Source organism: Phalacrocorax aristotelis, chromosome 10 (assembly GCF_949628215.1).
Source record: "Phalacrocorax aristotelis chromosome 10, bGulAri2.1, whole genome shotgun sequence".
NCBI lineage: Eukaryota > Metazoa > Chordata > Aves > Suliformes > Phalacrocoracidae > Phalacrocorax > Phalacrocorax aristotelis.
This window is the reverse complement of record NC_134285.1, coordinates 12,372,591-12,399,255: the sequence shown is the minus strand read 5'-3', so window position 1 is coordinate 12,399,255 and position 26,665 is coordinate 12,372,591. Positions and strand designations below refer to the sequence as shown.

The 26,665-nt window shown below is 41.0% G+C and overlaps 3 protein-coding genes across 8 annotated transcripts in view; 1 reads left to right on the top strand and 2 right to left on the bottom strand.

Annotated features, from left to right (window-relative positions):
- Positions 1–213, bottom strand: part of LITAF (lipopolysaccharide induced TNF factor) — a 98,916-nt gene extending 98,703 nt beyond the window's left edge. Inside the window, exon 1 of the mRNA XM_075105285.1 lies at positions 146–213. The gene's annotated coding sequence lies outside the window, so the exon portion shown is untranslated. The remainder of the gene's footprint in view (positions 1–145) is intronic.
- A 3,966-nt stretch (positions 214–4,179) lies between these two features.
- Positions 4,180–15,768, top strand: SNN (stannin). Of its 4 annotated transcripts, none has more exons than XM_075105294.1 (3): positions 4,180–4,286; positions 5,201–5,329; positions 12,946–15,768. In XM_075105294.1, the coding sequence occupies exon 3, from the start codon at positions 13,022–13,024 to the stop codon at positions 13,283–13,285; it is 264 nt and encodes an 87-aa protein (XP_074961395.1). In that variant the 5' UTR covers positions 4,180–4,286; positions 5,201–5,329; positions 12,946–13,021; the 3' UTR covers positions 13,286–15,768. The 4 variants fall into 4 exon arrangements, with proteins under 4 accessions (XP_074961395.1, XP_074961398.1, XP_074961396.1 ...); XM_075105295.1 differs by having other exon boundaries at positions 4,208–4,286; positions 5,054–5,329; XM_075105297.1 differs by lacking the exon at positions 5,201–5,329 and having other exon boundaries at positions 4,185–4,286.
- TXNDC11 (thioredoxin domain containing 11) overlaps positions 15,208–26,665 on the bottom strand; it is a 35,428-nt gene continuing 23,970 nt past the window's right edge. For all 3 annotated transcript variants that reach the window (XM_075105276.1, XM_075105274.1, XM_075105275.1), the window contains 4 exons: positions 26,180–26,325; positions 24,863–24,972; positions 22,823–22,903; positions 15,208–16,425 (listed from right to left, as the gene is read on the bottom strand). In XM_075105276.1, the coding sequence (XP_074961377.1) occupies positions 15,798–16,425; positions 22,823–22,903; positions 24,863–24,972; positions 26,180–26,325 (965 nt within the window). In that variant the 3' untranslated portion in view covers positions 15,208–15,797. The remainder of the gene's footprint in view (positions 16,426–22,822; positions 22,904–24,862; positions 24,973–26,179; positions 26,326–26,665) is intronic.

Sequence of the window (26,665 nt, the reverse complement as noted above, 5' to 3'; positions counted from 1 at the left end):
CATGTGGGTTTTATAAAAGTTGTAAAAATTAAACTTTGATCCAGACAGACTCTTCATCTACTTTCATTTCTCTTCATGCACAGAGCTAGGTTAATAATTTCTCATTCCCTTCTTTCAGGTGAAATAAGAAAAAGATAAAACTTACCTGCCCAAGGTGCTGGAGAGATTCAGCTTGGTCCCCTTTTCTCTTTGATATGTGCTCTCCAGTGGACCTGTAAGCAAAGATGCAAAGTGTCAATTATACCTCCTTGAGTAGAGACAATGGCATTTTGTCCTCTTTAATAATCCCTCTGTAGATTTGCAGAACAGCTATTTCTAAGGAACAGTTAAAACACACATAAGAAAATGTTCTGTGTGGACCAGTCTGTTTCCCTGATACATTTTCTAGCGTGCAAAGATGATTACTGAACACATTTTGCAGCAAGAAGTGCTACAAAACAACTGAAATTTGAACAGGTATTATAGATGTAATATGTACTGTTGCATATATGTTGTCTTTCCAAGTGGGAATGGAGGAAGCAGGTGTTTTATTTTACTAATTACCATTTCAAAAGAAACACAACATAAAGAACAAATATTGACAGTAACCATGCAAAATTTAAAGTTAATAGTTACACAAAGAGGACGCAGGGTGTAACTGACAATAAAACTCCCAAAAGAGGCACATTTAAAATAACCACATTAGCTATCTGAAAGCTGCTGAAAGACAAGGAGCGTGTGATGTGAAATTGCAACACTGAAAACAATTTCTCTCCAACAAAATAAAATGCAGGCAAATCTTAATCTGGTCATTAATTTCTCTGACAGTGGTGTTGTCCCTGAAGAGAAACCAAATAATCTATAATTAGTAATACTTAAAATCAACATTGCTGGAAACTCTGCTAGGGGTCAGGGTAGTTCCAGCAGAGATCTGGATGACTGTGACAAAGATTACAACTGACCCCAGAATTCTTCTGCAGATAATTCCCAGTGAAGTCAATAAGCATATTTAATGGTTTAAAATGTTGAGTGCTGTGACACAAAAAGATCAAAGCAAGAGTGTGTATATTAAATGATGGTATAGAATTCAGAAAATTCTTAAGTCTTTACATATAAACTTCTGAATATTGGGAAAAATCTTATTGATAAACTTAGAATTTTTTTTTCTAGGAAGAGAAAACTATCTCCTATACTAGTATGCTACACGTTCATATTTGTACGTTACTTGTGCACAGTTAAAGAGCAATAGCAATTAAATGAGAGGAAACTCACAATTTTTCATCCCTAACACAGCTGAAGGACATGTTACTTGATTGCTTGATTTGAATCTGCCAGTATGCTTCACAAGCTCCTGGTAAAGTGTAAAGCAGGTTCTTTCTACTCCCCATCTGTGAGGTCACTAAAGCCTTGCCGCTGCTATAAGCCTTAAGCATTAACTGAGGACAGGTGAAAGTGGCAAAGTAAGAGAAGCTTTTAAGCAATTCTGAAGGATTACCAGCCCTGTACTTTCTCCACAGCAGACTGGAAATTTCCCATGTTATAATCCTGAGCAGATCAAGCAGCCCATTTGCAAAGATAAAAAACTGATGTGAATGAACCTGCTTTGTTCTCTGTGCAATTTACTAAATATGAGTTACGAAATCACTATCAAAAGTTTCTCAAAGGCAAAAAGTTTTCAAATTATGCCAGAAGAGATTCTGGTCTTCTCTTAAGGCTGTGCTATTGCTAGATAGCTTTTACCAGTCAGCTCTGTCATAATTGCATTCATGCTTTTTGTACAAAAGGGCCTGACCCTTCTCACTGAAATGGATTAGGACACTGATATACAGTGGAGTCTACATCCATGGTTACGTAAGTAAAACAGGCATCTACACGGAGATTCAAATATCTAAATGGGATTTAGACATCTTAATAAAGTACTGGCCCAAAGGTTACCTCTACATCAGCTCACGTGACAGACAGGTAAGTTACTGCCGTGGTCAATATTGCTTTGCCAAACAATCCAGACCATTAGTTACTAAGAGTGAAACTAACCCAGGGCTGGTGCTTGGTCTTTCTTTCAAAAGAGATTCTGACATATTAAGGATGTGTTTAGTAGTACTGTATCACCTCTTCTATGGTGGCTGATGCATAAAGGCAATAGAAACTGGTGCTGTGCTACACTCATAACATCCAAAGCTTAAATAAAATATTAATTTTAAATTAAACAATGACTTTTCTAAAATGTTCTTAATTGGCTGTGGTATCTCAGGTATTCCATGCCACCATGAATTTTTGATTAACAGAACTACGAGATGGTGTGCTTAGGGCAGTCTGTACTATGAGACAGTTTCTCTGCTAATACTGCAAACTAGCTAGATAGGATTTGGGAGCAGTCCAGAGTTACCTGTCATCTTAGGAAGGCCTCCTGAGACACCAAAATGTGTGAGCAGGGCTGTACAGCTTCCCAGCAAAAGATGGCTCATATCTGGACAGCTTTGAGAGTGAGCAGGAGAGGTGAGGCATCCATCTGGGTACTGGGCCATATTTAGCTTTTCACTGGATGAGAATGGAAAGGGACAATGCACTTAGGATTGTCACATGCTCATGGTGGACTGTGGTAACGCAAGGAAAAGTTACTTTTATTCCCAAGAAAACAGGGCATGATTGTGCTGGTTTTGACTGGGGTAGAGTGAATTTTCTTCATAGCAACTAGTATGGAGCTGTGTTTTGAATTTGTACTAAAAACAGCATTGATAATGCAGAGATGTTTTAGTTGTTGCTAAGTAGTGCTTACGGAGAGTCAAGGCCTTTTCTGCTCCTCACCCCACCCCACCAGCAGGTGGGCTGGGGGGAGACACAGCTGGGACAGCTGACGCCAACTGACCCAAGGGATATCCCACACCATATGACATCATGCTCAGCATATAGAGCTGGGAGAACAAGAAGGAAGGGGGTGATGTTCAGAGTGATGGTGTTTGCCTTTCCAAGTAACTGTTATGCGGGATGGAGCCCTGCTTTCCTGGAGGTGGCTGAACACCTGCCTGCCCATGGGAAGCAGTAAATGAATTCCTTGTTTTGCTTTGCTTCCGCGCGCAGCTTTTGCTTTACCTGTTAAACTGTCTTTATCTCAAATCATGAGTTTTCTCACTTTTACTCTTCTGATTCTCTCCCCTATCCCACTGGGGGAGAGTGAGCAAGCAACCATGTGGGGTTGCCAGCTGGGGTTAAAACACTACAATGATATAAACCAGCACCTATATTGTGAAAGAAGTTTTTGTAAGTCATGGTAACTTCTGAACTTGATCTTCTGTCAGAGCCTGTTCCCTCAAAACTCATTTGCCAGAAACCTGAGACTTTAGATGGACCTCAAACAAGTTCGGATCTGTTTTACCAGCAACTATAACTACATAAGAGATGTTGCAATACTCCGTCACCTTTTTGTTTTCTGGCATCAATAAGCACTAACTTCAGCAGAAGGGTGACAAAAGCCTGTATTGGGCAATTTCCTAAAGCACTTGCACGGTTACTGCACCAGCACGAGGTGAATTACTAAATATAACGGGCATACTGGGAATGACAGCGTACCAGACGTTTGAGACAGACGACCTTACCGGGGGTCAGGGGGTCCTGTCAGGCTGCCTGCACGGCGGCCCCGGCACGAGGGCGTGGCCGGAGGCTGTCGGTGCTCGCCGGGCACCTCGGCGGCTCTGGGGCGGCCTTGGCGATAGTGGCGCCCTCGCCATGTTGCTGCAGGGAGAGTCGAGAAAGGGGCTCTTGCGGGGTCCAGGCGGTACCCGATGGGTTTTACCCCCGCGGAGGCTGGGAGGGGAGCGGTGGGGCCGAGGCAGAGCTGGCTGGCGCCCTCAGTCCCTTCGCAGGGATGGGTGGCTGCGGGGCTGCCCGAGGGGTCTTCCCGCCCAGCAGCTACTCGCTCCCCGCCGTCACTCGGCCCCGGGCAGGACTAAGGCGGCCGAGAGTGGCGGGATAGGGCGCGCTTCCTCAGGGAAGCCATCTACCTCAGCTTCATCCTCCTCGGGCCCACCGTCCCCTCACGGGGAGGAAAATGAGGGGAAATGGGCCACCCTCCCCCGCTGCCAGGGAAAGGGCGGGGAGGGCCGAGACGCGAAGCCGCCCCGCCCCGCCCCGCCCGTCAGCTGTTGCTGGTCGGGCCGTGCGCGCCGGGCGCTGATTGGCCGCCGCGCGACGCCGCCCGGCCCCCGATATAAGGCGGCGCGGGCGGGGAAGGAACTGTCGCGCCCGCCGTGGCGTCGGTGGGTGCGCCGGTACTGCTGTGAGGCGCTGTGTGGCGGGGGCTGCGGCGGACGGTGAGCGCTGGAGGGCGGGGGAATCGATACCGGTGCGGGAGGGGTGCAGCTGGGCACTTGTGTGGGGCACAGGCCTTCTGGTGGGAAGTGGGCCCGCCGTGCTGTGAGCCGCGGCAGGGGCCGGCGAGGCGGGCGCGGGTGTGTCCGGCGCTGGGGCCGGAGCCCTGGGAGCGGTGGAGGGGGCCTCTGTCCTTCCTGCCCACCCCGGGCTGGGGCCGCCCCTTCCCGGGCGCCGCCGCTCTTTGTGTCTGTGGCGGGAGGCGGCGGGCTCCGCTCCGGCCCTGCCCCGCGTCAGAGAGGTGCTGGGGCGCCCCGAGGGTGGTCGGGGGCTCCCCCGGCGGGGCCCGACCCCGTCCTGCCAAGCGGCTGGTACCGCCCGGCAGCCCCGGGGCTCGTCTCCGTCCTCCGGAGCGGCCGCGCTGCAGTCACAAGGCGATGCCTTAGGCTTGGTGCGGGCCGTGCCCGCCGCCGGCCGGGCTCCTCTCGGCGCGGGAGGCTCGTCCCCGCTCGTTCGGCGCCGCAGAGCTGAGTGCGAGGAGTTAGGAACGTACTACAGACCGAGTCCAAACGGACCGACGTATTGACGGTCCTGGGAGTTGTTCAAAATGAATTCTGTTCCTTTCTCTGAGCATCCGCAGTGTACCGTGCCGTCTCGTCCCCTTCCTTTTCCTGGCTTGAGTGCAGGTGTGCCTCCGTCAGCAGATGTTGCTTTTGAATAGACCTAAAGAACTCTGAGCAACTTGTAAAACACTTGCCTTGATTAGCAGGTAGGTGAAGCAGTACCAGACCTTCTCTCCCTGACTGCCTGTACCAGGAGCTAACGGTTAGACGTTGTTACGTAACTCTGGAAAGCCAAGAGCAAAAGGGACTGGGGATGCGGAGCATCTAGAGACCAGTGTGATCCCTCTTCACAGGGGAGGAGCAAGGCGGAAGACTTGCCAGACAAGATCCAAAACCAGTGTGACCTTCATCTTTCTAATAAGGTGATTCTGAAACTTGGAGTAGAGGACTCCTATCATGAGCTCTTGAGCTACTCAATACAGGTATGTGGTAGACTTTTTGGGTACTTGCAGTCTGAAGATTGGAGCAGAGTATAAAAACTGCTTGAATATTGGCAATGTATGGGTGCTATCTAGCTGCTGTTAGACAAAGCCATTAAAAAACACCGAACCACGGATTTGGAGAACTACCTTGAATGTGTAGAAAGGGCTTTTTATCAGCAAACTTAATGTTGTGCTCTCAGCAATTTTCTAATATATTGAGAACGAAGCTGCGCTATGGGATATACGTAGCATGTTACTTCTGATCACTGAATGTCAGAAGTGACCCTGTTACCTTATCAGGACAGCCCTCTCGTTAGGGTTCCATGTGGATGTCACACTGACAAATATAAACCTAGAGTGTGACATGTCTTGCCAGCCATGCAGTTGCCTCTGAAGCAAACATTAAGACTAGAAACCTGCTTTGAGTTCTGCATAAACTGGCAGACCTGCCTGATTCCACTTGCTATGCTACTGAGAAGGTCTGCCTACTCTTGAAATTGTGTCGCTGTGTCTGGGAAACTTCCTAACCTGCTATTCTCCCCTCTCTTCATCATACTGTCTTCTGTAAAATATTAACTTTTCTGTGGTTTAGCTTGGTTTAAAGCTTTAAAAGTGATTCTTGATTAAGTGTAAGGTACTACTGCACCTCATGCAGAAATGAACTGCTGTTCCAGTCAGTACTCTTGGGTACCAGTTTTTGTTCTAGTGTTTCTAACAGTTGCTTCAATGTTAAGTTGTTGGAAGACTGTATCTAATTAGCCACAAACAAAGCCTTTTTTAGCTGTCTTCCCTACTCTTTTATTCCTCATCACAAGTATAAATAAGCGTTGTGAAGAGATCTGCACTGAAGGCTTCTACTGAACAGCTCCCTGCTTCTAAAATAGCTTCTGGCCAAGCCCCAGTTTGTGCAAGGTAACTTGGCTTTATCCGGAAGAGGTGGCATTAACTGGAGTTAATAACAGTGATCCCACTTATTTTTTTGGAAGTAGTGCTGCCTAAGCACTGCTGTATTGGAAAGGCCCAACTTGGCTATGGCTGGGTAGTGTGGGTGCTGTATGCACTTGTGTGCCAATGGTAGAATTACAGCTGTGATTCCCCAGAGGGCTCTTCCCCTCCTCTTCTACTGGCAATAAGGATGCTCTTGTGATAGGTATACAGCATTCCTCTAAAGTAATCTTACTGGCATATACCAGAAAAAGCATTTTTCACAATTAGTAGCATGTAGTGCAAGCTGCTGTTGCTTTGTCTCTTAAAGGTCTTAACATGGAGGCTTTTTAACTAAGCAGTCATTACTAATTTTTTTTTTTGTAAACTGAAGGTCACTCTGGTAGTTTTATCCTCATTTCCTTTGACCTGCTCCATTCAACTTACTTTAGGTGAAATACTGTAGTAGAAAGTATACCTCCCACCTTCCCCCCAACCCAAAAAACCAAAGCCAAAAGACTTCATATGTGCACCTTGAGGACTTTGGTATATTTGGGTGAACTATAGTAGATTTGCTTTTGAGGTCTTTTCCTATAGCTTTGGCTTCTATGGTAGCAGTATTTCTTTATTTCTTTTCAGAAACATGCCTGCAGGCGTTAATTATAGCAAACTTAGCAGCAGAATGCCTATAAGCGTGAAAAACTTGGTTTAGAAACTAAGCCAGCCTTGCACTGAATTTGTTCCCTAGCAGCCTTCTGCAATTTAAACTGCCTTTCTGTTTGTCCTTTACATACAACTTCTGAATTGTATAATAAAACTTCACAAACTAAGTTCTGAATAGCAGCTGGTATTAGGCAAAAAAGAAAAGAAGCAGTTATTTATGGAAAAATGGTTTATAGCTGATGTTTTCACTGCTTGATTGCTCTAAGAGCTGAGATTGGCTATTTGCAGTTCCCACCAGTGAATCTGACTAATCTGGCTAATGAGTAAAGATGCTTAGATGCTTGCTTTGATAGCAAGTGTGGTGGGAAGGGATATAGCACTAGGAGCGCCACCAAGTACAATCACTCTGAAGATCAGGCATTTACAGCCTTTAATATCTTACAGTATAAGTGATAAATGCAGTCAGTGTTGCTCCTGCTATGCTCATGGGCTTTTTTAGTTCAGGTATGCTTTAAGGGAAAAGTCAATCTGAAAGCTAGTTGTAATCTCCTTTAGATCAATTTTAAGGAGATCTATAGAATGCAGTTTTTTCCCATCAAGAAGCGGACTCTGAAGACGGCTTAATCCTGATTTCAGTCAGTTGCTGGTGGAAAGAGGAGTGAGGCTGAAGTTCTGCATCTAGAAAACAACACAGAAACTAGAGGCCTCTCTGGTAGTTCTTACTAGTATTGTTACAACATGCAAATGTACAGTGCTAAGGAGACCTTTAGCTCTAGGTATATGAAAACTAGCAACAACACTGTAGCTTTCAGTGCCAGACCTCTCCAAAGCTAGTGAAATAACCGTGTGTGTGTTACTGTCCCAGTTACTATCATGCACCATTAACTAGCTGTGCCATTTTAAATCCGTACAGGTGCTTAATACCTGACTTTATATAGGGTGCTAGTTCTGGACTCCTTGAATGGGAAGGAGAAGAGGTTATGCCTGCACAAGGAATTACTTCTATGCTTTACCTCTATCTCATTGAGAAGCAGAGTTGAAGTGCTTTGAGAAAGTGACCTTGAATTTTATCTAGATGTCCTTTTCCTAGAAGGTGAATGTCCATGGGATAATCTTTTCAAAGATCTTTAAGAGGAATCTGTAAGTTGCTGTGTTGCATTCAAATTTGGAGTGGAAATTGTTTAATAAGGGTAAATAGTCTCATGCACCCTGGAGGTCCTAGGTCTCCACCTCTAACACTTTCTACCTTGCTGTATAAAAGCAAAATAACTTGAGACACAGGAGAGCCTTACCCAGCTAGAAGTAACTTCCTACTGTAAGCAGAGTGAGCATTCATGTGTAACACCCTACCTCAAGGACAGGTCCTGCAGCTTTCTGTTCTATCTACTACTGTTAACATCTCAGTTGTCTTAGAGCTCTTGTAGTTAGTTGGTAATAATAAATACAAATGACCCCTTAGACTGGAAGGATAAGTATGATAATATTCTTCATTGTGTCTGAAGTTAGGAGTAAGACTTCTACAGGAAAAGATGATTTCCTCATTGTTAAACCTGCCCTTTTGCAAAGGATTTGTGCAGCTTATTTTAGAAGGAGCTGTCATGAATAAGCTGCACTAACTTGCAGAGGCTAAAGAAACAAAGCTGTCATACCCAAAGTAATCGGCATGTTCCTCCTGGCCAGCTCTGCACCTTGAAGCTCTCTACTTATGCTCCTGACTGGCATCTGCTGTAGAACATCATGTATTCTAGAAGCATCAGCTGTGTGGGAGGTGCCAGTGACTGAAGTCACACACTCATGGAGTGCATGTGTGCCTGCAAGGGTCTTCCCAGTGCTTGCTGAGAAATAAGACTGATGGAGATTTGGGTCTGATCTTTGTATGTTTTAACATAAGGGTTTTTCCAAAAGGTGGAAGTAGGGGTTAAATTGCCTTACAACTTCAAGCAAGCAGTAGCAGTGTTATTAAGCAGTAATTGTGGTGTTAAACAAAAGTGTCCAAGAACAGTAAATGAGAATTAAGAAAGTACTATGTGGCTTTTCACACAAGGACAGCAATAAATGCCTACCTCTCATAACTCCTCTGAACTGCTCCTGTGCAAGCTTTGTTCAGAAGAAGCACCTTCCCAGTGGACTTTCTGGTCCAGCTGTACTCCTCAGGATCCCAAAAGAAATGGGATTGGCAAGAGCCCAGTGTGTAACCTGCTAAGAGAAAGCCTTGTCTTAAGACAGAGATCTGTACCCTTAAAGAGCCCTGTTTCTTCCTCAGATAGGAACTTGCAGACCTGCCTGTGACTTCCAGGTCAAACTGAGACCATTGCAGTCTGTGGCTGTTAGAAAGGAGAGGGAAAAATATATTCTCTTACAGTCCAGATAGATGTAGGTCCTTTGTTATCTAGACCTAACATCTAGCTCTTGCTTTCAAACTTGTTCCTCAAGACTGCTTGCAAAGGTCTGTGCCTTGCTAGCTATTATGCTGAGGTCTAAAAACAGCTTGCCAAAAGATCCTGGTTATATAGAGGATGGTGGTGTACAAAACATCATACTTTATATAGCTAATGCTGTCTACTCACTTGAAGCCTGGTAGAGTGGTAGCATTTGCAATGCTAGTTTCCAGTATTAAAAGCTATTTTCTAGATAACAGTAACTCTTTAGTTCTTATGTAAGGTTATGTGCTGCACCAAACTGCTGTAGGAAAAACAGTGCTAGTAGGTTGTCATTGCTGCTCGCCTTTGTGCAGGCTGCAGAAGTGGGGTTACTGTGGATATGCAGGCACTGCATGAGAAGCAAGGTAAATCCTCTATACTGATGCTGTACTGGTGTGGCTAGATCAAACAGTGCGCAATTCAGACATGCCCTGAAGAAAATGAAAGTCGCTCTTAATCACCCTCAGCTGATCACCCTATGTTGGATAAGCATTGCAGAACTGAGATGATCGTGACAGAAATCATACACCTCTCTGGCTGCAGTGGGCACATAGCTCTGCTGACGGTGTGCAGTGTGGTTAGTTTTAGGTTTTTCTTACTTGGGCAAAATTGAGAATGCAGTTCCTTGGCTGTACCAGGTACACTAGAAGCTATTGGTTGCTGTAGTTTACAGGGCTGGAAATGTAGCCACAGTGTGTGCAAGTTAGTTATGTGACAGTGGGCCCTAATGACACTCATGCTGAACTTCTTAGTGGATGTGTCCTTGCTGAAATAGCTATGTGGCAGCGTGCATGGATCTGCCATTCCATGAAACATTAGGGAATAAACTTAGTCTCTAGCTTGAGTTCTGTGAGTAAAGATACTGTAGTTGCCTTGACTCTTTCATGTTGAAATGCTGATGAGAATTCAAGTGTAGCGGATAACACTAACCTACTGATTCTGGCTCAAGTTTGGTTATGAGTGACTTATGAGGGGCTTGTATGAAGATACTGCTGTTGTTGCAGCTGAGAGACTGCAACAAGGATGGTGAGGAAGAGCCCTTCTGGAAAGGTATGTGGCCCTCAACAGGCAGGCGCTTAGGGCAGCCAGAAGATACTCCTGTTACTCTGTTGCCAGTCAGTGACCGCCTGTCTGGTAAAATGCAGGCACTGTGGTTCTGTGCTCGCAGCTGACCTTAGTGCTGTGAGGGACTGTCTGTTGTACCTGAAATTGTAGTATTGGGCCCTAACCCAATTCCTACAGCAGTACACAGGTAATATATGTTCCCAGGTAGGACTGGCTTTGGCTTCCGCTAGTCCTCCACGAGTTTCTGCATTGTTAAAGAGCTAGGGTAGTAGGAAAGTAAAGGTAATGAATGACTGGCTTTTGCTTTCCCAATTGAAGCAGAGGAATGTAAAGCTACCAACTTTGTGAACAGTAACTTTGAAATTTAAGGCAAGGCTCACATGATCCCTTAAATAGTGTTAATTTGGAAGTGGAAGTGGCAAAAGATAATCTCTATACATTTTTTGTCCTGCCAAAACTCTGCAGCAGACTAAGGAAGTCTTACAGCTCTTCTTTCCTATTTTCCTACCTGCTGCCTCTGGTCCAATTTCATCTGCAGTCACAGAATCCCAGGTTGGAAGGGACCTCAGGGATCATCTAGTCCAACCTTTCTGGGAAGAGCACAGTCTAGACAAGATGGCCCATCACCCTGTCCAGACAACTCTTGAAGGTGTCCAACATGGCTGAGTTGACCACTTCCCTGGGGAGATTACTCCAATGGTGACTGTCCTCACTGTGAAAAATTCCCCTCTTGTGTCCAATCGGAATCTCCCCAAGAGCAACTTGTGTCCATCCCCCCTTGTCCTCTCCATCGGACTCCTTGTAAAAAGGGAGTCTCCATGTTCTTTGTAGCTGCCCCTTAAAGTACCGGTACATGGTGATGAGATCCCCTCTAAGCCGCCTTTTCTCAAGGCTGAACAAACCCAGCTCTCCCAGCCTATCCTTGTATGGCAGCTTCCCAGTCCTCTGATCATCTTGTTGGCCCTTCTCTGGACCCCTTCCAGCCTGTCCACATCCTTTTTGTATAGAAGGGACCAGAACTGTACCCAGTACTCCAGGTGTGGCCTGACAAGTGCTGAGTAGAGAGGGATAATGACTTCTTTATCTCTGCTGGTGATGCCCTTTTTGATGCAACCCAGCATCCAGTCGGCCTTCTTGGCCGCAGCAGCACCCTGTTTGCTCATGTTGAGCTTTCTGTCCACCAGGACCCCCAGGTCCCTTTCCACAGAGCTGCTCTCCAGCCAGGTGGATCCCAGTCTGGGCTGCACTCCTGGATTATGTTTTCCCAGGTGCATGACCTTACGCTTGTCCTTGTTGAACTTCACAAGGTTCTTGTTAACCCACTCTTCCAGCCTATCCAGATCTTCCTGCAGAGCAGCTCTCCCTTCTGGAGTGTCTACTTCCCCACTCAATTTGGTGTCATCTGTAAACTTCATCAGGCTACACTTGATCCCTTTATCCAGATCACTCATGAAGATGTTGAATAACATTGGGCCCAATATTGATCCCTGGGGGACCCCACTTGTGACAGGTTGCTAGTTTGAAAAAGAGCTATTTACCTTTTGGGTGCGACCTGTCAGCCAATTCCCCACCTGCTGCACAGACCACTCGTCTAAGCCATAATGCATCAATTCTCCAGGAGGAGGCCATGGGGAACTGCATCAAAAGCCTTGGAGAAGTCCGGGTAGACAATGTCCACTGCTTGCCCCATGTCAACAAAGCAAGTCACTTTGTTTTAGAAGGCCACCAGGTTTGTCAAGCATGATTAGTCCTAACACACTACCTTGCTCTTGTAGTTTGAAAGCCACTGAGAGGAGCAGAAACTTAAAATAATCATCTTCCCCTTGTGTTTTGTTAGTCCTCAATAAATCTAGCTCTATGTGCTTCTTATGAAAAATGCACATAAAGCAGCATCTGTTGGTTTTTATCAGCTCAATGAAAAACCAGTTAATGACCATGTAGTCAACCCTTCTAAACAGACCGGTGTTAGGGACAAGCTTACAGTAATGCATTAGCACTGCAGTTACCTGTGCAATTAGTTTACTGATCCTGGAACTCTTGTTGGGTAAGAAGGATGTTTGTATACTAAATTTTAAAAAGGGCCAGACTTCTGACTCTGAAATGTACTGTTCCTGTAGGATTCCTTTAGGAAAACTAAAGGTAGTTGAATTGCTACCTGGTAATGGATTTGGGAGCTCACCCACAATTTATCATTTGTATTAAATAGTCTTAAATCTCTATACTAAACTGTATAGCTTCCATACAGTCTATGTGTCTGTGTCTTACCTTCTAGTAAAAATTGTGACCTCAGTAAGCTGACCATGTGCTATGTTGATGAAATAAGTTTAGCTTTCATTTGCTGCAGATTGTTGTAGAAACCTGCATCTTCAAAAGCAGATTGTTGAAGAAATAGCTTAAAATTAGTAAGAACTGTAGGAGCGTGAGAAGCTGAAAGCACTGAATGCAAGAGGGTCATGTATTGTTGTGAAGGATACAAACCACGAATATAATGTTGCTGAAAAGGGTAAACCTTTACAACTTCATTGTCTATTTTTTCTACTGCAGGAGTTGGAAGATGCAGCAAGCCTAACAGTAAAGACAGAAGAATCTCCTTAAAGTTGGACAAGCTGAAATATCGACCATGTCTATTATGGATCATAGCCCTACCACTGGAGTGGTGACTGTTATTGTTATTTTGATTGCTATTGCAGCTCTTGGTGCCTTGATACTGGGCTGCTGGTGTTACCTGCGTCTGCAGAGGATCAGCCAGTCTGAAGATGAGGAAAGCATTGTGGGTGAAGGAGAAACCAAAGAGCCCTTTCTTCTGGTGCAGTATTCTGCTAAAGGACCTTGTGTAGAGAGGAAAGCTAAACTAACTCCAAACGGCACAGAAGTACATAGCTAACTTGGAGCAACACGTGTATGGACTATGATTATGATGTGTGTAACCAGCAGAAGAATCTATACTGTGAAGAACCTGGTCACATGCACACTACTCATCAGAAAACACCCTGAGGATTAAATAAGCTTTGTTTGCAACTGCATGCACTGAGAAGTTGCACTTTGCATCAACTGTGTATTCCTTTATGACAGGAACTGACTTACCTGGCATAATGTCCATTGCTGGCAATGGACACAGGGATATATTGGTGTGAAGAGACTACTAGCAGATTTTTCTTTGTTACTTGAATGTTTAGCTGAGCCTATTTTGATGGAGCTACTACTGTAATGTGAACTACTTTACAACTGTGAACAGGCTGCCAGAAGCTTTTTGCTTTGTGTTCCACAGCATATGGGAATAATATGATGCAACTGTACATAACACAAGGGGACTCCTGAACCACAACTGTAGATGCGATTCCAGACCTTCAAAACCAAATCTGCAGTTAAAGCTTGCTTCTGCTACTAACTTGAGTGCACAGCCATGAAATCAGACTCCTACTCTTAACAGTTGAGCGAACTGATGCAGAACACCTATGAAAAGAAGGTATAAGCCTTCAGTAAAATGTTGAGGGAGGAAACACAGGAGTGTCAAGAAATGAAGTGACTTCCTTCAGCTGCAGCTAGGTAGATTAAGCTTTTGGCTGCTAGAACAGAGTTCTCTAACTATGTAGCTACTGCAAGGAAACTGCCAGTTTGATGGATTCCAACCTGGGAACTAATGATGGACCCTGAACTCTCAGGGTGGTCCAGAAGGTTTCCAGGAGTTTGAAATGGCAGTAGAGCAGGCTTTTCTCTTCTATAGGTCTGCATGCTGAAACTGCAGAAGTGGTTACTTATTAAAACTGGCATAAGTGCAACTAGTATGAATTTTTCCTAGAACCCCTGTATGTGTACTTAGCAGTTAGGGTGTATGTTAACAGCCTGTTGTAAAACAGCATTTTAGTCCACAAACAGTCAACTAGAGAATTCAGTTAATGTATCTTGTAGATAACACTCTTGATTTAACTGCACTACCACAAGATAAGTTTCAGTCTTTCCTATAAAAACAAATGTTAATATGGGGAAGGGAGATTGCTGATCAGTTTGTAAAAGTTTTTAGCTAGCAATGGCAAAGTCTTTCCAAATAAAGACATCCTTTCCATTTCTTGCTCTGTACTGTAGTTCAGCTATAGGAACTGTAAAAAGATGTGTTAAACGGAGTTTTGGAACTCAAAGGTTTGGGGTGAGGAGATGGGGACAGAAAAGGGAGGAAAAGGTACAACACTGAGCCACCAGTGACAGCTTACATATTCTAAAACTCTTAAGGTAGGCACACATGCCTTGAGGCCACCGACCTGTTTTCTAGGATATTATATATAGCTTCCTTTGCCTACTGAAATCTTTAAACACTCAGTTGCCTAGGAGAAAAAAGCTACTGTAAATCTGTTCCCTGAGATAAGTTACAAACAATGAAGTCCAAGTTCTTCAGCTCTACAGGAAGCATTAGAATTCTTGTACCTGTACATATGGAATAACTAAGTAACTTAGGCCTAGCAAGCTTGCTTGAGAATTATAACTATATGCAAAACAATAATGGCCTAGACAAAATCTTGACCCTTTCTCCTACAGTAAGATGTTGACTTGCATTTTTAGTGCTACATTTGCCTCTTTTTTTAATTGAAGGCTATAATTTGAAGCAAAATTAGTGCTGCTAGTAGCAAAAAGCTCCTGCTATTGCCTGTTGAGTAGATTATGGGGTACAGCTGATAGGGTAAAAACAGCCCTCTGGCACATGCCTTTTTATTTTTAGGATACTAGTCTCATGAGACTTGCATGCATAGCAAGACCCATACACTTAAACTACTGTATTCCAGACCTCTTACAAATCAAGGAGAAAAGGATTAATTCAGTAAGACTTTCTTTAGTTTTCAGTAGAGAACAGTTCACACATGGCTCTTGCAGGTTTCGAGACAGTCAGATAACTGGTATACAAAAGTGATACAAAGTGCTGAAGTTCTAGAACAGCATAGTTGTAGCAAGATGACTATGTCCATTCAAGTTTACTGACTACACAGATGAAATATCTCTATTTTAATTCAGCAAAGAGAATGCAGTGTAAAGAACAAACTTCAGAAATCATGGAAAAGTATAAATCAAAGGTCTAACTTCTAGCAGCTGTAAGAGAAAGCCAGTGAAAAGTAACTGGTCCTTAGTCAGAGATGCTTCACACTGCTGCCCCTAAAAATCAGGATCTTTAATTTCAATGGATAGGCATTTGGAAGTTAGTGCAACAGTAAAGTGCAGAAAGTGTTTTCCATTTTCCTCTTCTCTTTAGGTGGGGGTATCTCGTAAGTTGATCAAGTATACAAAAATATTCCATTTGATTTTTCTTTTTCTAAATCATGTGGGGGAAGAAGTCTTTCTTTATAATGAATTTCAATAAAATTTGCATAAATACCTACCCGATACTGCATCATTTGACTTTTTGTAAGCAATCATTCTGTCCTGTTTCCACTACTGTGCTCTGTCTCTATGGTATCAGTATTATCAATCCTTTTTTCCTCTGATGTGGTGGTAGCTGTTGCAACTGATATATCACTATCTTCAAAAAGTGTTTGTTCTGACTGAAGGGATTCTTTAGTTTCATCTTTGCTTTGTAGCTTTCCTTCCCTTGATGCCACCAGGATTCTCAGCAAAGTATTCTCTTTAAGGAGGTTTTCTGATGCATCAGCTAACTCTTGAAGCTTTTCAGCCATTTCTAATAATTCTTGATTCTTTTGGTCATATGTGGCCTGTAACTGCTCACTGTGGAGCTGCAGAGTCTTGTGCTGCTTTTCCAGTGTGTGTTTTTGCTGCTGTAATCTATGTTCCTCCCTCCTAGCTTCAGAAAGCTGTGCTTCAAGCTGGTTGTGGGCTTGATGAAGGGCACTGATTTCTGTTCTTAACTTCTGAATTTCTCTTTCCAAGTGGGAGATGTGTCCTTGCTGTAGAACTGCCTTTTTATGTAGGCATTCTTTGGTACAGGGCTCTGATGAAGAAAGACTTGAGTGATGTAAAATAAATTTAAGTAGATTAGGAAGATTAACTGAGAAGTCTTCAGGAAACTTCACACTTTGTTCCTTCCTAGAAAGATAGAATAAGTTGATATCGAAACATTCAGATAGGTAAGCAATAATAATTTTATGTAAGCATCTGCTGTTCAACTCCAGCTTGATATCTTGGTTTTTTTTGTTTTTTATTTTTTTTTTTAAACCAAGAATGGTTAATACAGTAGTTCAGAGAAAACAGAACTCAGGTAATAAAGATAGAGCACTCAGTATTTTCTTTTGATGAACCCTTTTACCTGTATTCCAGTCTAGGTGCTGTAAGCATCTCTGCACTAGACTGGTATTTGAGAGCAAAATTTTCTGTTACAAAGTTTTCTGTCACATTGCAGGAAACAAATATTACTCTTACAAGTATCCCAATTATGGGCAATGAGCTTGAAGTACATACGGTAGCATCACCAGGGTATACTAATATGTTTGTTAGTAAGTTGAAGGAGAGCATTTAAGTGTTCCTGATTCTACGTACATTGTTAGAAGTTAAATCCAGATGTATAAAGCTATCTGATAGGAAATTACTATTTTGAGCCTATATACGTTATCCTGGTGGAAGTAGCTTAATGTGTTCCCAACATCAGAGGGGTTATTGCAAGGAGCAGAAAAGTACAGTTTGCGTTTAAACAGTAAGCAACCACTTTAGTCAGAAGCAAGGCCCTTTTGCTGTCAAAAACCCAAACATTTTTACTTGTTCCTCTTACTTCTTTGTCTTTATGCCACTGAGCTGATGAAGGAAGCAAACGAAATAAGGTTTTTTGTTTTTTCCTAAAGCTCATTATATGGCTGTAAATACTATGCTCAGCATATGAAGAAGTAGGCCCACTGCCTTCTGCTACAGCGTAAACTGTTCCTCTTAAACTGGCAAAAGAGTCCAAGCTGCTTGAAGACCAACAAGTACCAAATTTCTTCCTCAAGAGTACTAACCACCAAAAGATACCCACAACCTCCAGCTGTGTTAAATGTTAAAATTATTGCCCTCTTTGGACCATGTGTATGCTTCTATCACAAAACATAGGCTAAACTGTCCTCTGAGACTAGACGAACTAACTCTCAACCTTCTTTTTCTGAACCAGTTACATCTAGAATCATTACGGTTGGAAAAGACCTCTAGGATCATTCACTCAGCATGTTCCAGTACAACATGAGTTTGCTGCCTCCTGACTATTGCAGTAGAGCTACTTATACTCAGTTTGTTTAACTGGGAAGCTACCTAAAAAATAGCTTTATCACTTTGTATCATCTTTAGCCTTTGCCAGTCAGAAGCATATTCTCTCTTTCATTAGGAAGCCACCAAAACAGAGAAGAAAAGCTTAGTTTACTTCCCTTTGGTTGGCAAATTCATAAACAGATTAATGGTATGTAGCATACATTCAGATATGGGTTAATTACACATGTCAGAAAGCAGACGTAAGACAAACTCAAACAAAAGTTATGGCAAAGCAAGAAAGCCAGATTCAAGTATAATGCCTAATGCCTCAAAGCTTACCACTGCTGCTCCTGTACAACGCACACCATGGACAACTCCTATGTCCCCACATGTATGACATTATGCTTTTTAATTGCTTAACACTGTGCATCGGAACAGGGGAGTTATTCACTAACCAATTACAGTTGCCTCAAAAATGCTTTCTGTGAAATCCAACTCATTACCATATGGATTATAAACATATGCTAATTTCATTTACTGAGACCTATTTGTTGTATTTCAGGGGGAACACAGATACCATATTTTATCAACAATTCAAGAACTTCAGCTAGCTGAGGCTCCTGTTTACCAAAATCAAGCTATTTCTAGAAGCATAAGCAACATGGTTTTTCTTCCCCTGCAGACTTCTGGTGACCAACCAAGTTAGTCTTGTAATTACCATCAGCAGTTTCTCAGCTGACAATCAGCTCACATCCAAGTTTAATGAATCACCACATGATTCAGGCAAAAAATAGTCAACACTAAGACAAAACTGACTCATTATACAGTGGTAATATTTTACTACGATATCATCCATTCTTATTGACACAGTATGTATCAGAAAAGCTAAAAGGCTGTTTAAAACAAAAAGCCAAACAAAATATTAACAGTATGTGGTGGAAAGAAACTGAGAACAGAGTTAATCTGCAACAATTGTCTCCTAAGGCAAATGCATAAGGAGCTGCATGGAAAGCCTTAACATGAGGCACCTTTCTATCCAAGATTAATATGTGATTATTCTAGTAGTACTAGTGATACAACAAATACTATGAAAACCTGATTTTCTTGATTACTTAGATGCGGCAAAATATTAAATATAAAGCACACTGGAGAGGAAAAGCAAGACAGAAAACAATGACTAGAGGTAAGGTACCTTTATGAAACCAATTGGAACATTACAGAAACAATCTTACTAAAACTATTGACTGTCACTCCAGAGACAGTTTAGAACTGCTTTATAAAACAGACCAAGGCAAAATGAGTATCTATGAAAAGAAATAGGGAATACCAGACTTTTTAGTAACACGTGGAAGATAGATAGTAAGCATTAGAGGAAGATTCACTTACAATTAATTATTTTACTGCTCTAAAACCTGCTTGAGCTATACTTTAAAATAATCCAAGAAAAAACTTTTCATCATGTTATACATAACACACAGTCTCCTAGAAGGCATGGCTCTGCAAACTAGATCTTTGCTCAAAAGTTGGAGGGAAAGTCACTTGACTCAGGTTTCCAAATGGTATGCTGGGGCTCATTAACTAGAACAGTGGTCTTTAAAACTGTACCCACAACAATACTTGGAAATCAGTTTCTAAGTTTTCCAGCCATAAAATGAATCACATTAGTATTCCAATGCTTATTAACATGGTTAGATCTAGTAGATCTTTACCTTATACCACCTGACCTAATGGAGTGGAAGACAAAGCATACTACTACTACTTTCTGTCTCCATTGTCAACACCTCAGGAAACATGTGGCTCATCTCAGCTAAACTTGAGACCACTCATCTTTAAAACAGCAGGTCCTCTGCTTGTAGCCACTCCAGCCAGCCAGAACTAATGGACTGTGCAGATGACAGGTAAGAGTCTGAATGCTGGAAAGCATGTAAAATTGAGACCCAGTGGAATCTGCAGAACTCGACAGGTAACTGGACTCTGGTATTTGGCACTGAAGACTGCAGCTTTTGCTAAGCAGCAGATGAAGGTAACACCGCCTTTATGTAGACAGGCACACAGCTTGGAACTACTCCAGCTGAGTTCCTGCTCCGTTAACCTAAGGAACAGAGAAGGACTGGGACTGAGCTGGAAGAATGTGGCAGAGGGAGCCTGATCTGAGGCTGATTTGCAAGGCTTACTCCACAAAGTAGGGGAGACGATGAGTTGGAATTTGGGGTGACTCAGATCTGATAGAAACAAAACTATTTCTGTACTGAATTAAAACATGAATTCAGAATTGCAAAATGTAAGGCACAGGTTTAAGGATTTTTGTGGTAGGTAACACTGCACAGTACCAGTAGTCTGAATTACCATTTGCTGACTGATAAGAGTTCTTGAGGGAGAAGGGTGGAAATCAACATTTTTATTTTACATTGCAAAGAGGCAGGTATTTATTATAGTGCTTGTTTTCATTTCCTTTGTATAAAAACTATAATTGTGTAAGATTGAGTATTGATCTTTTAAGAAAAACAAAACCCAAGGTCAATCAAATCTAACGCATAGGGCCAAAAACATATCTGAAACAATAAAATTGAGCACTTTTGAAAGCTTGTGGCTTGCTTGCATCTAATGTTTCTTTCTTGTTTCTCAGCCTATGAGAGGCTGGATGCACCTGCACTGTGTGTACTGGTACAAAGTAGAAATGGCACACAGGTTTGACACACATTTTCCAATTTCTCCCTGCTGCAGAGGAAAAGTAGGATTCAGGACCCATGAATGCTATTCCAGGTCTCATCCCAGTCCTAAATGTACTCTCCTGTCCTTTTACATCCCTAACTTCAGAGTTCCATTTTCTCCTGACCCACCCTTCCTGACTTTCTCTACTCCACCCTCCGTTGTCCTGCCTTCCCTGCCCCTCCCCCATTCAAGAATCAGTTCCCTTCCTCCAACTCAGCTTTCTTTCACTATCCCAGAAATCATCCTCAATCCTAGCTGTCTCCTTGAAACTACACTTCCCTGTACTACACTCTCTATTTCTTGTCTTTTTGTCTGAGGTCTTGCTTGCTGTATATAGTTTCACTTCAACAGCACCTACACTTTGTTTCACTGCTAATCTCCTTTGGATATTTTCCGCTTTAGGTGTTAAACTGCTACCAAAGCTTCATTTGTTTTCTATTTTAAAGAAACAATGCAAAGCTGCTAGAATGCCAACAAATCTACTGCTGCTTTTCTCCTGTGAAAAGTCCAGCACCTGTTACTAAGTCAGAATGAAAACCAAAACATTTTGGCAATATACACAAATTCTCATGATATATTCTGTAGTATCTGCAAAAGCAATACTGTCAGGTTGGTTTTCTTTTTGTTTTTTTTTATTACTGCTAAAAAAATTATTCATAGCATTAAGGACATTAATGACAATTAAAGTATCTGCACTATTTCAATAAAAATTTTTTAGAACTTTGAAAAAATGTATTTATGCTCAAGTGAAATAGTGAATAAGTACTGTTTTAAGAAAGAAAAAAAAGATATTTCAATAACCACAGTGTTAGTTTACAAAGGAAGTTCTTACATGAAAGAAATTTACTTTGAAGCATGGCTTTCACTTGAAGACTGTATCACACCATTTGAAATACTCATAGTTTAAAAAAAAAATTATGTTTAATAAACACTGCATTAAAACAGCTCAGTAAAACCCCTGAAGTATTTGCAATAGGTTTTCCATTTTTTCTAGCCGTGCAACATGACAATTTTCCAATAACTTTTATACCATTTCCAAACAATTTTGAGAATATTTTCATTTTAAGTACACTTTCTTACAGTGTGTCATAGTTCCACTTCTTCAACTACCTGTTTTTACTCCATCCCATATTCTCTTTCTACTTGATCATAAAATTCATAATGGTTGGTTGGGGTTTTTGCTTCATATGCTTTTATGGCACCACACTGATGCCATAACAAGACCAATGATATCACAAAAGTAGAAAAGTAGGAAAAAGGAAATAAATCTATATTCTGATTTTATCAGAAATGAAAACACCTCTTATTTAATATACATTTTATATATTGAAATTTCTTTAATATGAAACTTCTTTCACTACAAAAGGGAACATAGCTGACATATAAATGAAACGGCAGAAAATTTAACCCTTATTTTTATTAAATCAGAGATAGCTCATATCTTGCCCTATGTAGAATGCCATTCCTATACCCCGTAAAGTCAGAGGTTTTGCTTTAGATATTACCATCTACTTTAGAGAGCTTATAAAGGCCAGTAGTATTTCAAGTCATTCTCTCTGCCACTGTTAGACTAGTTCTCAGCTGATGGAACACTTCCACGGTTTATGCAGGTTGCCAAAGAATCCAACATCCAAAATACAGGTGCAGACAGATACATTCCCCCCAAAAGCCAAACATCAGAACAATCAGAGAAACATAACCTGAGAGGACTTCAGTTTGAGCAATGAACACTCCGAAGTCCCTCTGATTACGTTACATTCATTCAACTACAGAGCAGATGACAGAGAAAAAAAATTCACAGATTAGGACCACTGTAATATTTCCATAGGATGCATAAGCCCTCCTTTAGTACTCAGATTCTCTGCCTTTTTTTCCTTTTTTTTAAAGACAAAGTTTTTATTTTAAAAACACATAACAACCTACCTCCTCTCCCTCTGTAACGTCAGGATTGTTATTTTTTGTTCTCTTAAACAAGACCAAGCTTGGGCTGGATTACTTACTCTCCATGTGTATTGACTTTTTAATTTTCTTCACTGAAAACACAGGAAGCAAATCCTTGCATTTTACTTCAAGAATGCTTTCTAATATTCTTTGAGATCTCTCTTAGTTTATCCAATTAGAAGTGATTAGATACAAGTTGCAGTACATCTACATTGCACTACCATCTACATAATTTCTCCTCTTCCTCCTCCTGTAGTCACTCATTAATTTATTTGGACAATGCCACAATAATAAACACAACCAAATTATAAGGAAAATTAACTGAAGAATATGGTTAGTAATGCTGCTGTTCATAAATGTAGACTTACAAAGAATTAAATAAAGACCTTTGGAGACAACATTCACTACCTGCATACCATCAGCTATCCATGACTATCGGGGTTTTTTGGCTGTTTTGTTGTTGTTGTGTTTTCTTAATTAGAATATGCATAACGTAAGAATACATATATGGAAATGAATTACTGTTTGGCTTTTTTCTCTACTAAGACATGTAAGCAGATAATTATTCTAACTTAGTGAAACAGAAGTTAAAAACCCACCGGGAAAATAATTACATTACCTCTGATGAGGAAAAAATAAAATGGTTGGGAGACGGTCTGTCATAAATTCCCATGGAAGGTCATTTCGAGTGATATCAATTCTGTTAAGAAAAGACACACTGATGAAGAGAACAAGCAGATGAACAACCTGTATTTTCTTGTAAAAGACCATTTTAGGGATTGGGAAGAAGGAAATGCAAGTATCTGTGAAAGTAACTCTGTGTTATGTCAAAAATATATTGTGTATATGAGTGAGCAGAGTTAATTACCAACATTCAGGATGATGAATCTCAGTTTAACAAAAATCTGTGGGGTTGGTTTTTTTGCTAGAAAAATACGTACAGTATTCCAACTGCTCTCACTCAGCAATTAAATCATAGTCACCCATTAGGTACACACCTTCCTTCTCTGAAACAAACAAACGTGCCTAACAGTTTCAGTGCGAGACTGAAGTTTTCTTCTATTCATTAATTTATTCGTCAAGTACAACTCTATGTATATTTTCCCTTTTAGTAATTTTGGGAGAAAATGACTTTGCTTCTTCCAAGGACAAGCACATTCTTAAAGGCACATTTTTTTCTAAAGGTCTACGTAGAAAGGAACACAAGATTTTGTGAATGAAATATTTGCTCAATTGCTTGTTATGTTTTTCTCTGCATTTTTAGGTTTTCTTTGATCATAAATAAAATTCTTATTAATTACAAAAATTTTATTATAGAAAAAAACATAGACAATCATATTGTTAACACTGCAATAAAAATAATGGAACAAATGAGGGAACTTCAAAGTCAGGAAACAGAATGGGTAGATATTTGACCATGGCATTACATCTGTGGGAACAAAGCTGCAATTATAAACAGGTGATAACTCCAGATTTTTAACTGAACTTTTTTCCCTATACATCTCATGCTGCCTCCTGGAGTAAATTCAGTCACAATGAAACAAGGATGTAATCAGCACAGATCTTGTAAGTATTGATATATTACCAAATACATGAAAAAGAATGTCTGGGTTGCACTGAAACATTAAAAACCCTGAAAACACCAAACAAGACCATATCTTTTTCATATATTTATATCATACACATGCATATATAAAAAAATACATATGTCTATAAACTGGTTTTGGCTGGAATAGAGTTACTTTTCTTCACAGTAGCCTATATGGTGCTATGTTTTAGATTTGTGATGAAAATAGTGTTGATAACATAGGAATGCTTTGGTTATTGCTGAACAGTGCCTCCAGAGCATCAAGACCTCTGTTTCTCGCTCTGCCCCTACAGTGGGCGGGGGGTGGGGAGGTGGGACACAACCAGGCAGATGACCTGAACTAACCAAAGTTCTATTCCATACCATATAACATCCCACTCGGTGGTAGAAGGGAAAGGAGGGGCCTTTAGGGGGGTTAGCCATCTTTTACTTGGGAACCATCTGGGCATCGGTCTACCCATAGGCGGTAGTGACTGCCTGCCTTTGCAGCACTTGCTTTGCTTTCTTCTCTCCCCTTCCACTTACCCTTCACTTATTAAACAATTTTGTTTTGTTTTATCTTGACCTCCAAGTTTTCTTGGTTTTATTCTTCCTTTCCTCTTCCCCCATCCCACTGGGGATGGAGGGGGGAGGTGAGTGAGCAGCTGTGTGATGCTTAGCTGCCCACCAGGGTTAACCCACAACAATATGTATTTTGCCTGTCTCAAACAATTTCTCAAGTAACAGTACTACAGGTTATAATTATCTGCTACAAGTTATCAGAGAGGGGTAAAAATTATTTTCTGCTGCTGTTTCATTGATTAACTTCCTGAAATTAGGAAGTTTCAAGGTTAATTGCACTGTTTGAAAATTCATTTTAATTAAACTGCGTAACTACTGCAGTGACATTGAAAACCACAAAGTTTATACAGACGAAAAGAAAATAATGTATTCAGAGAGAAATGAAGCAGATGACATTCACATCTACTATTGCAAGATTGTACAGAGGAAAAAAAAGTAATTATTTTCTAAAGGTGATGACCTCAGTGAACTTACATTATTCTTGAGAGATAAAATTAGAATCTTTTTTACCTTGCCACAGTGAAATTATCTGGAGGCAAAAGCCGAGCAAGTTGAATAAAGATGTGATTGAGAGAAGCACAGAATCCACACCACTGTGCGTAATACAGCAGCAAGACATTCTGGGAAAAAAAATGGAGAAGAGTTTGATTATCTATTGTAGTTACTCTGCAGTAAAGGAGGACTAGTCTTCACAACATCTAACACTTGGCACCCTTAAAATATGAAACTATATCCTAATGTTAATAAACTTTATAATAAGCTATTTACTGATGCCCTCTGTCTGCTGAGTTAACACACAAAAACGCTTGGGGAATTTTCTTTCCATAAAGAAAAAGACAAAATGAAGAGGATTATATTATTTAGTTTAGGATCATTCCCTTTAAGTGAAAATGCACCAAACTTTATTACACTTCCTAATATTCTTTTGCAATCTTCAATTCCTATGTATCTAACAGTGACTGTATACTTCATGGGGTGGGAGGGGGAAGATGATATCTAGACTTCTGCTTTTTGCCTCTAACTAGCAAATCAGGGGTTCAGGCTGCTGGAAGCCAGTTACTGGAGATGCATACATTCCCTGCAGACTTCAAAGACGATGGATATTAATTCTTAATGCCACATCTTTAAGAAACCAAAGTAATTTAACTACTGTTCAGGATGACATAAAGCAATTTTATGGCATGCAACTGGAAAGCTTTTAACTGTGAGAGTTTGGGGTTTTTTGCTGTGTGCTTTCAAATAATGCCTTATGGTTTTTTTTTTCCATTATGTCTAGTTTTTAAATTTTTTTAAAGTAAGTTTTTTAAAAGAATGTAATATATAGAAAAAGAGTTGTGGTATATTTATTTCCTTTGAGGTATGAAACACAGAAATCAGAGTATTCTTCCATGTTACCTCAAACCCCATGTATTTAGCATGTGCTTCTGCTACAGTGGAAAAAAAAACACACAGGAAAAAACCCAAGCCTCTACCCCTGCTGGAAAAACAAACCAAAACAAAACAAAACACAACAACGGAAAAAAACCCCAACACCAACTCCCAAAAACCCAACGAATTTTGAACTGTGGCAGAAACCTGTCAGGGATTCAGCTGCACTGACTTTTAGATTATTTTAACACCAGAAGGTGATCTTTTGCAGATTGACTTAAGATCACATTATTCCAAATTGCCTGTTTTAAAAAAAAAAAAACACTTTTGAATTGTTACAAAATAACATATTTTATGTTACAAATAAGCAGAGCATATCAATGTAAAAAAAAGAATGAGACCCTCTCCTCAGAAGTCTGAGCAACTACTTGCAATAAATTTTTCAGTAACGAGGTGTACCTTTTCACTCAAAAACACGGTATCTCGAAAGGTATTAGTAGTCACTTCAGTGATTACATGCTGTTCATGAAAATGGACTGAAGAGTCATCAACAAGATGCCTTTTCAAGGGACTGTAGAGAATACTGAAATTTTTAATGAAGTTCTCTGAAATGATACATAACAAAACTATTTCAGTTTCACAAATATGTGAGTTTGGTAGTTTTTACTTTGGAATTCAGAAAAACTTACAGAGAAAATACAAATTCAAATCTGACTTCACGTCATTTATTTTTGACAGTTTGCAATCAACTCTTGAGTAAGTACCACTGATGTGAAAACAGCATTAAAATTTCACATTTTTTTGTTTTGCTCATTACTGTCGTCTTTTCACTTGCCACACTACTCTCTAATCTTGCTTCTACTCCTATCCTATGTACCATAGTAATAATTCTTTAACCTCCTAATCTAACCATATACCTGCTAAGTCATAAATAGTATCCTCTCA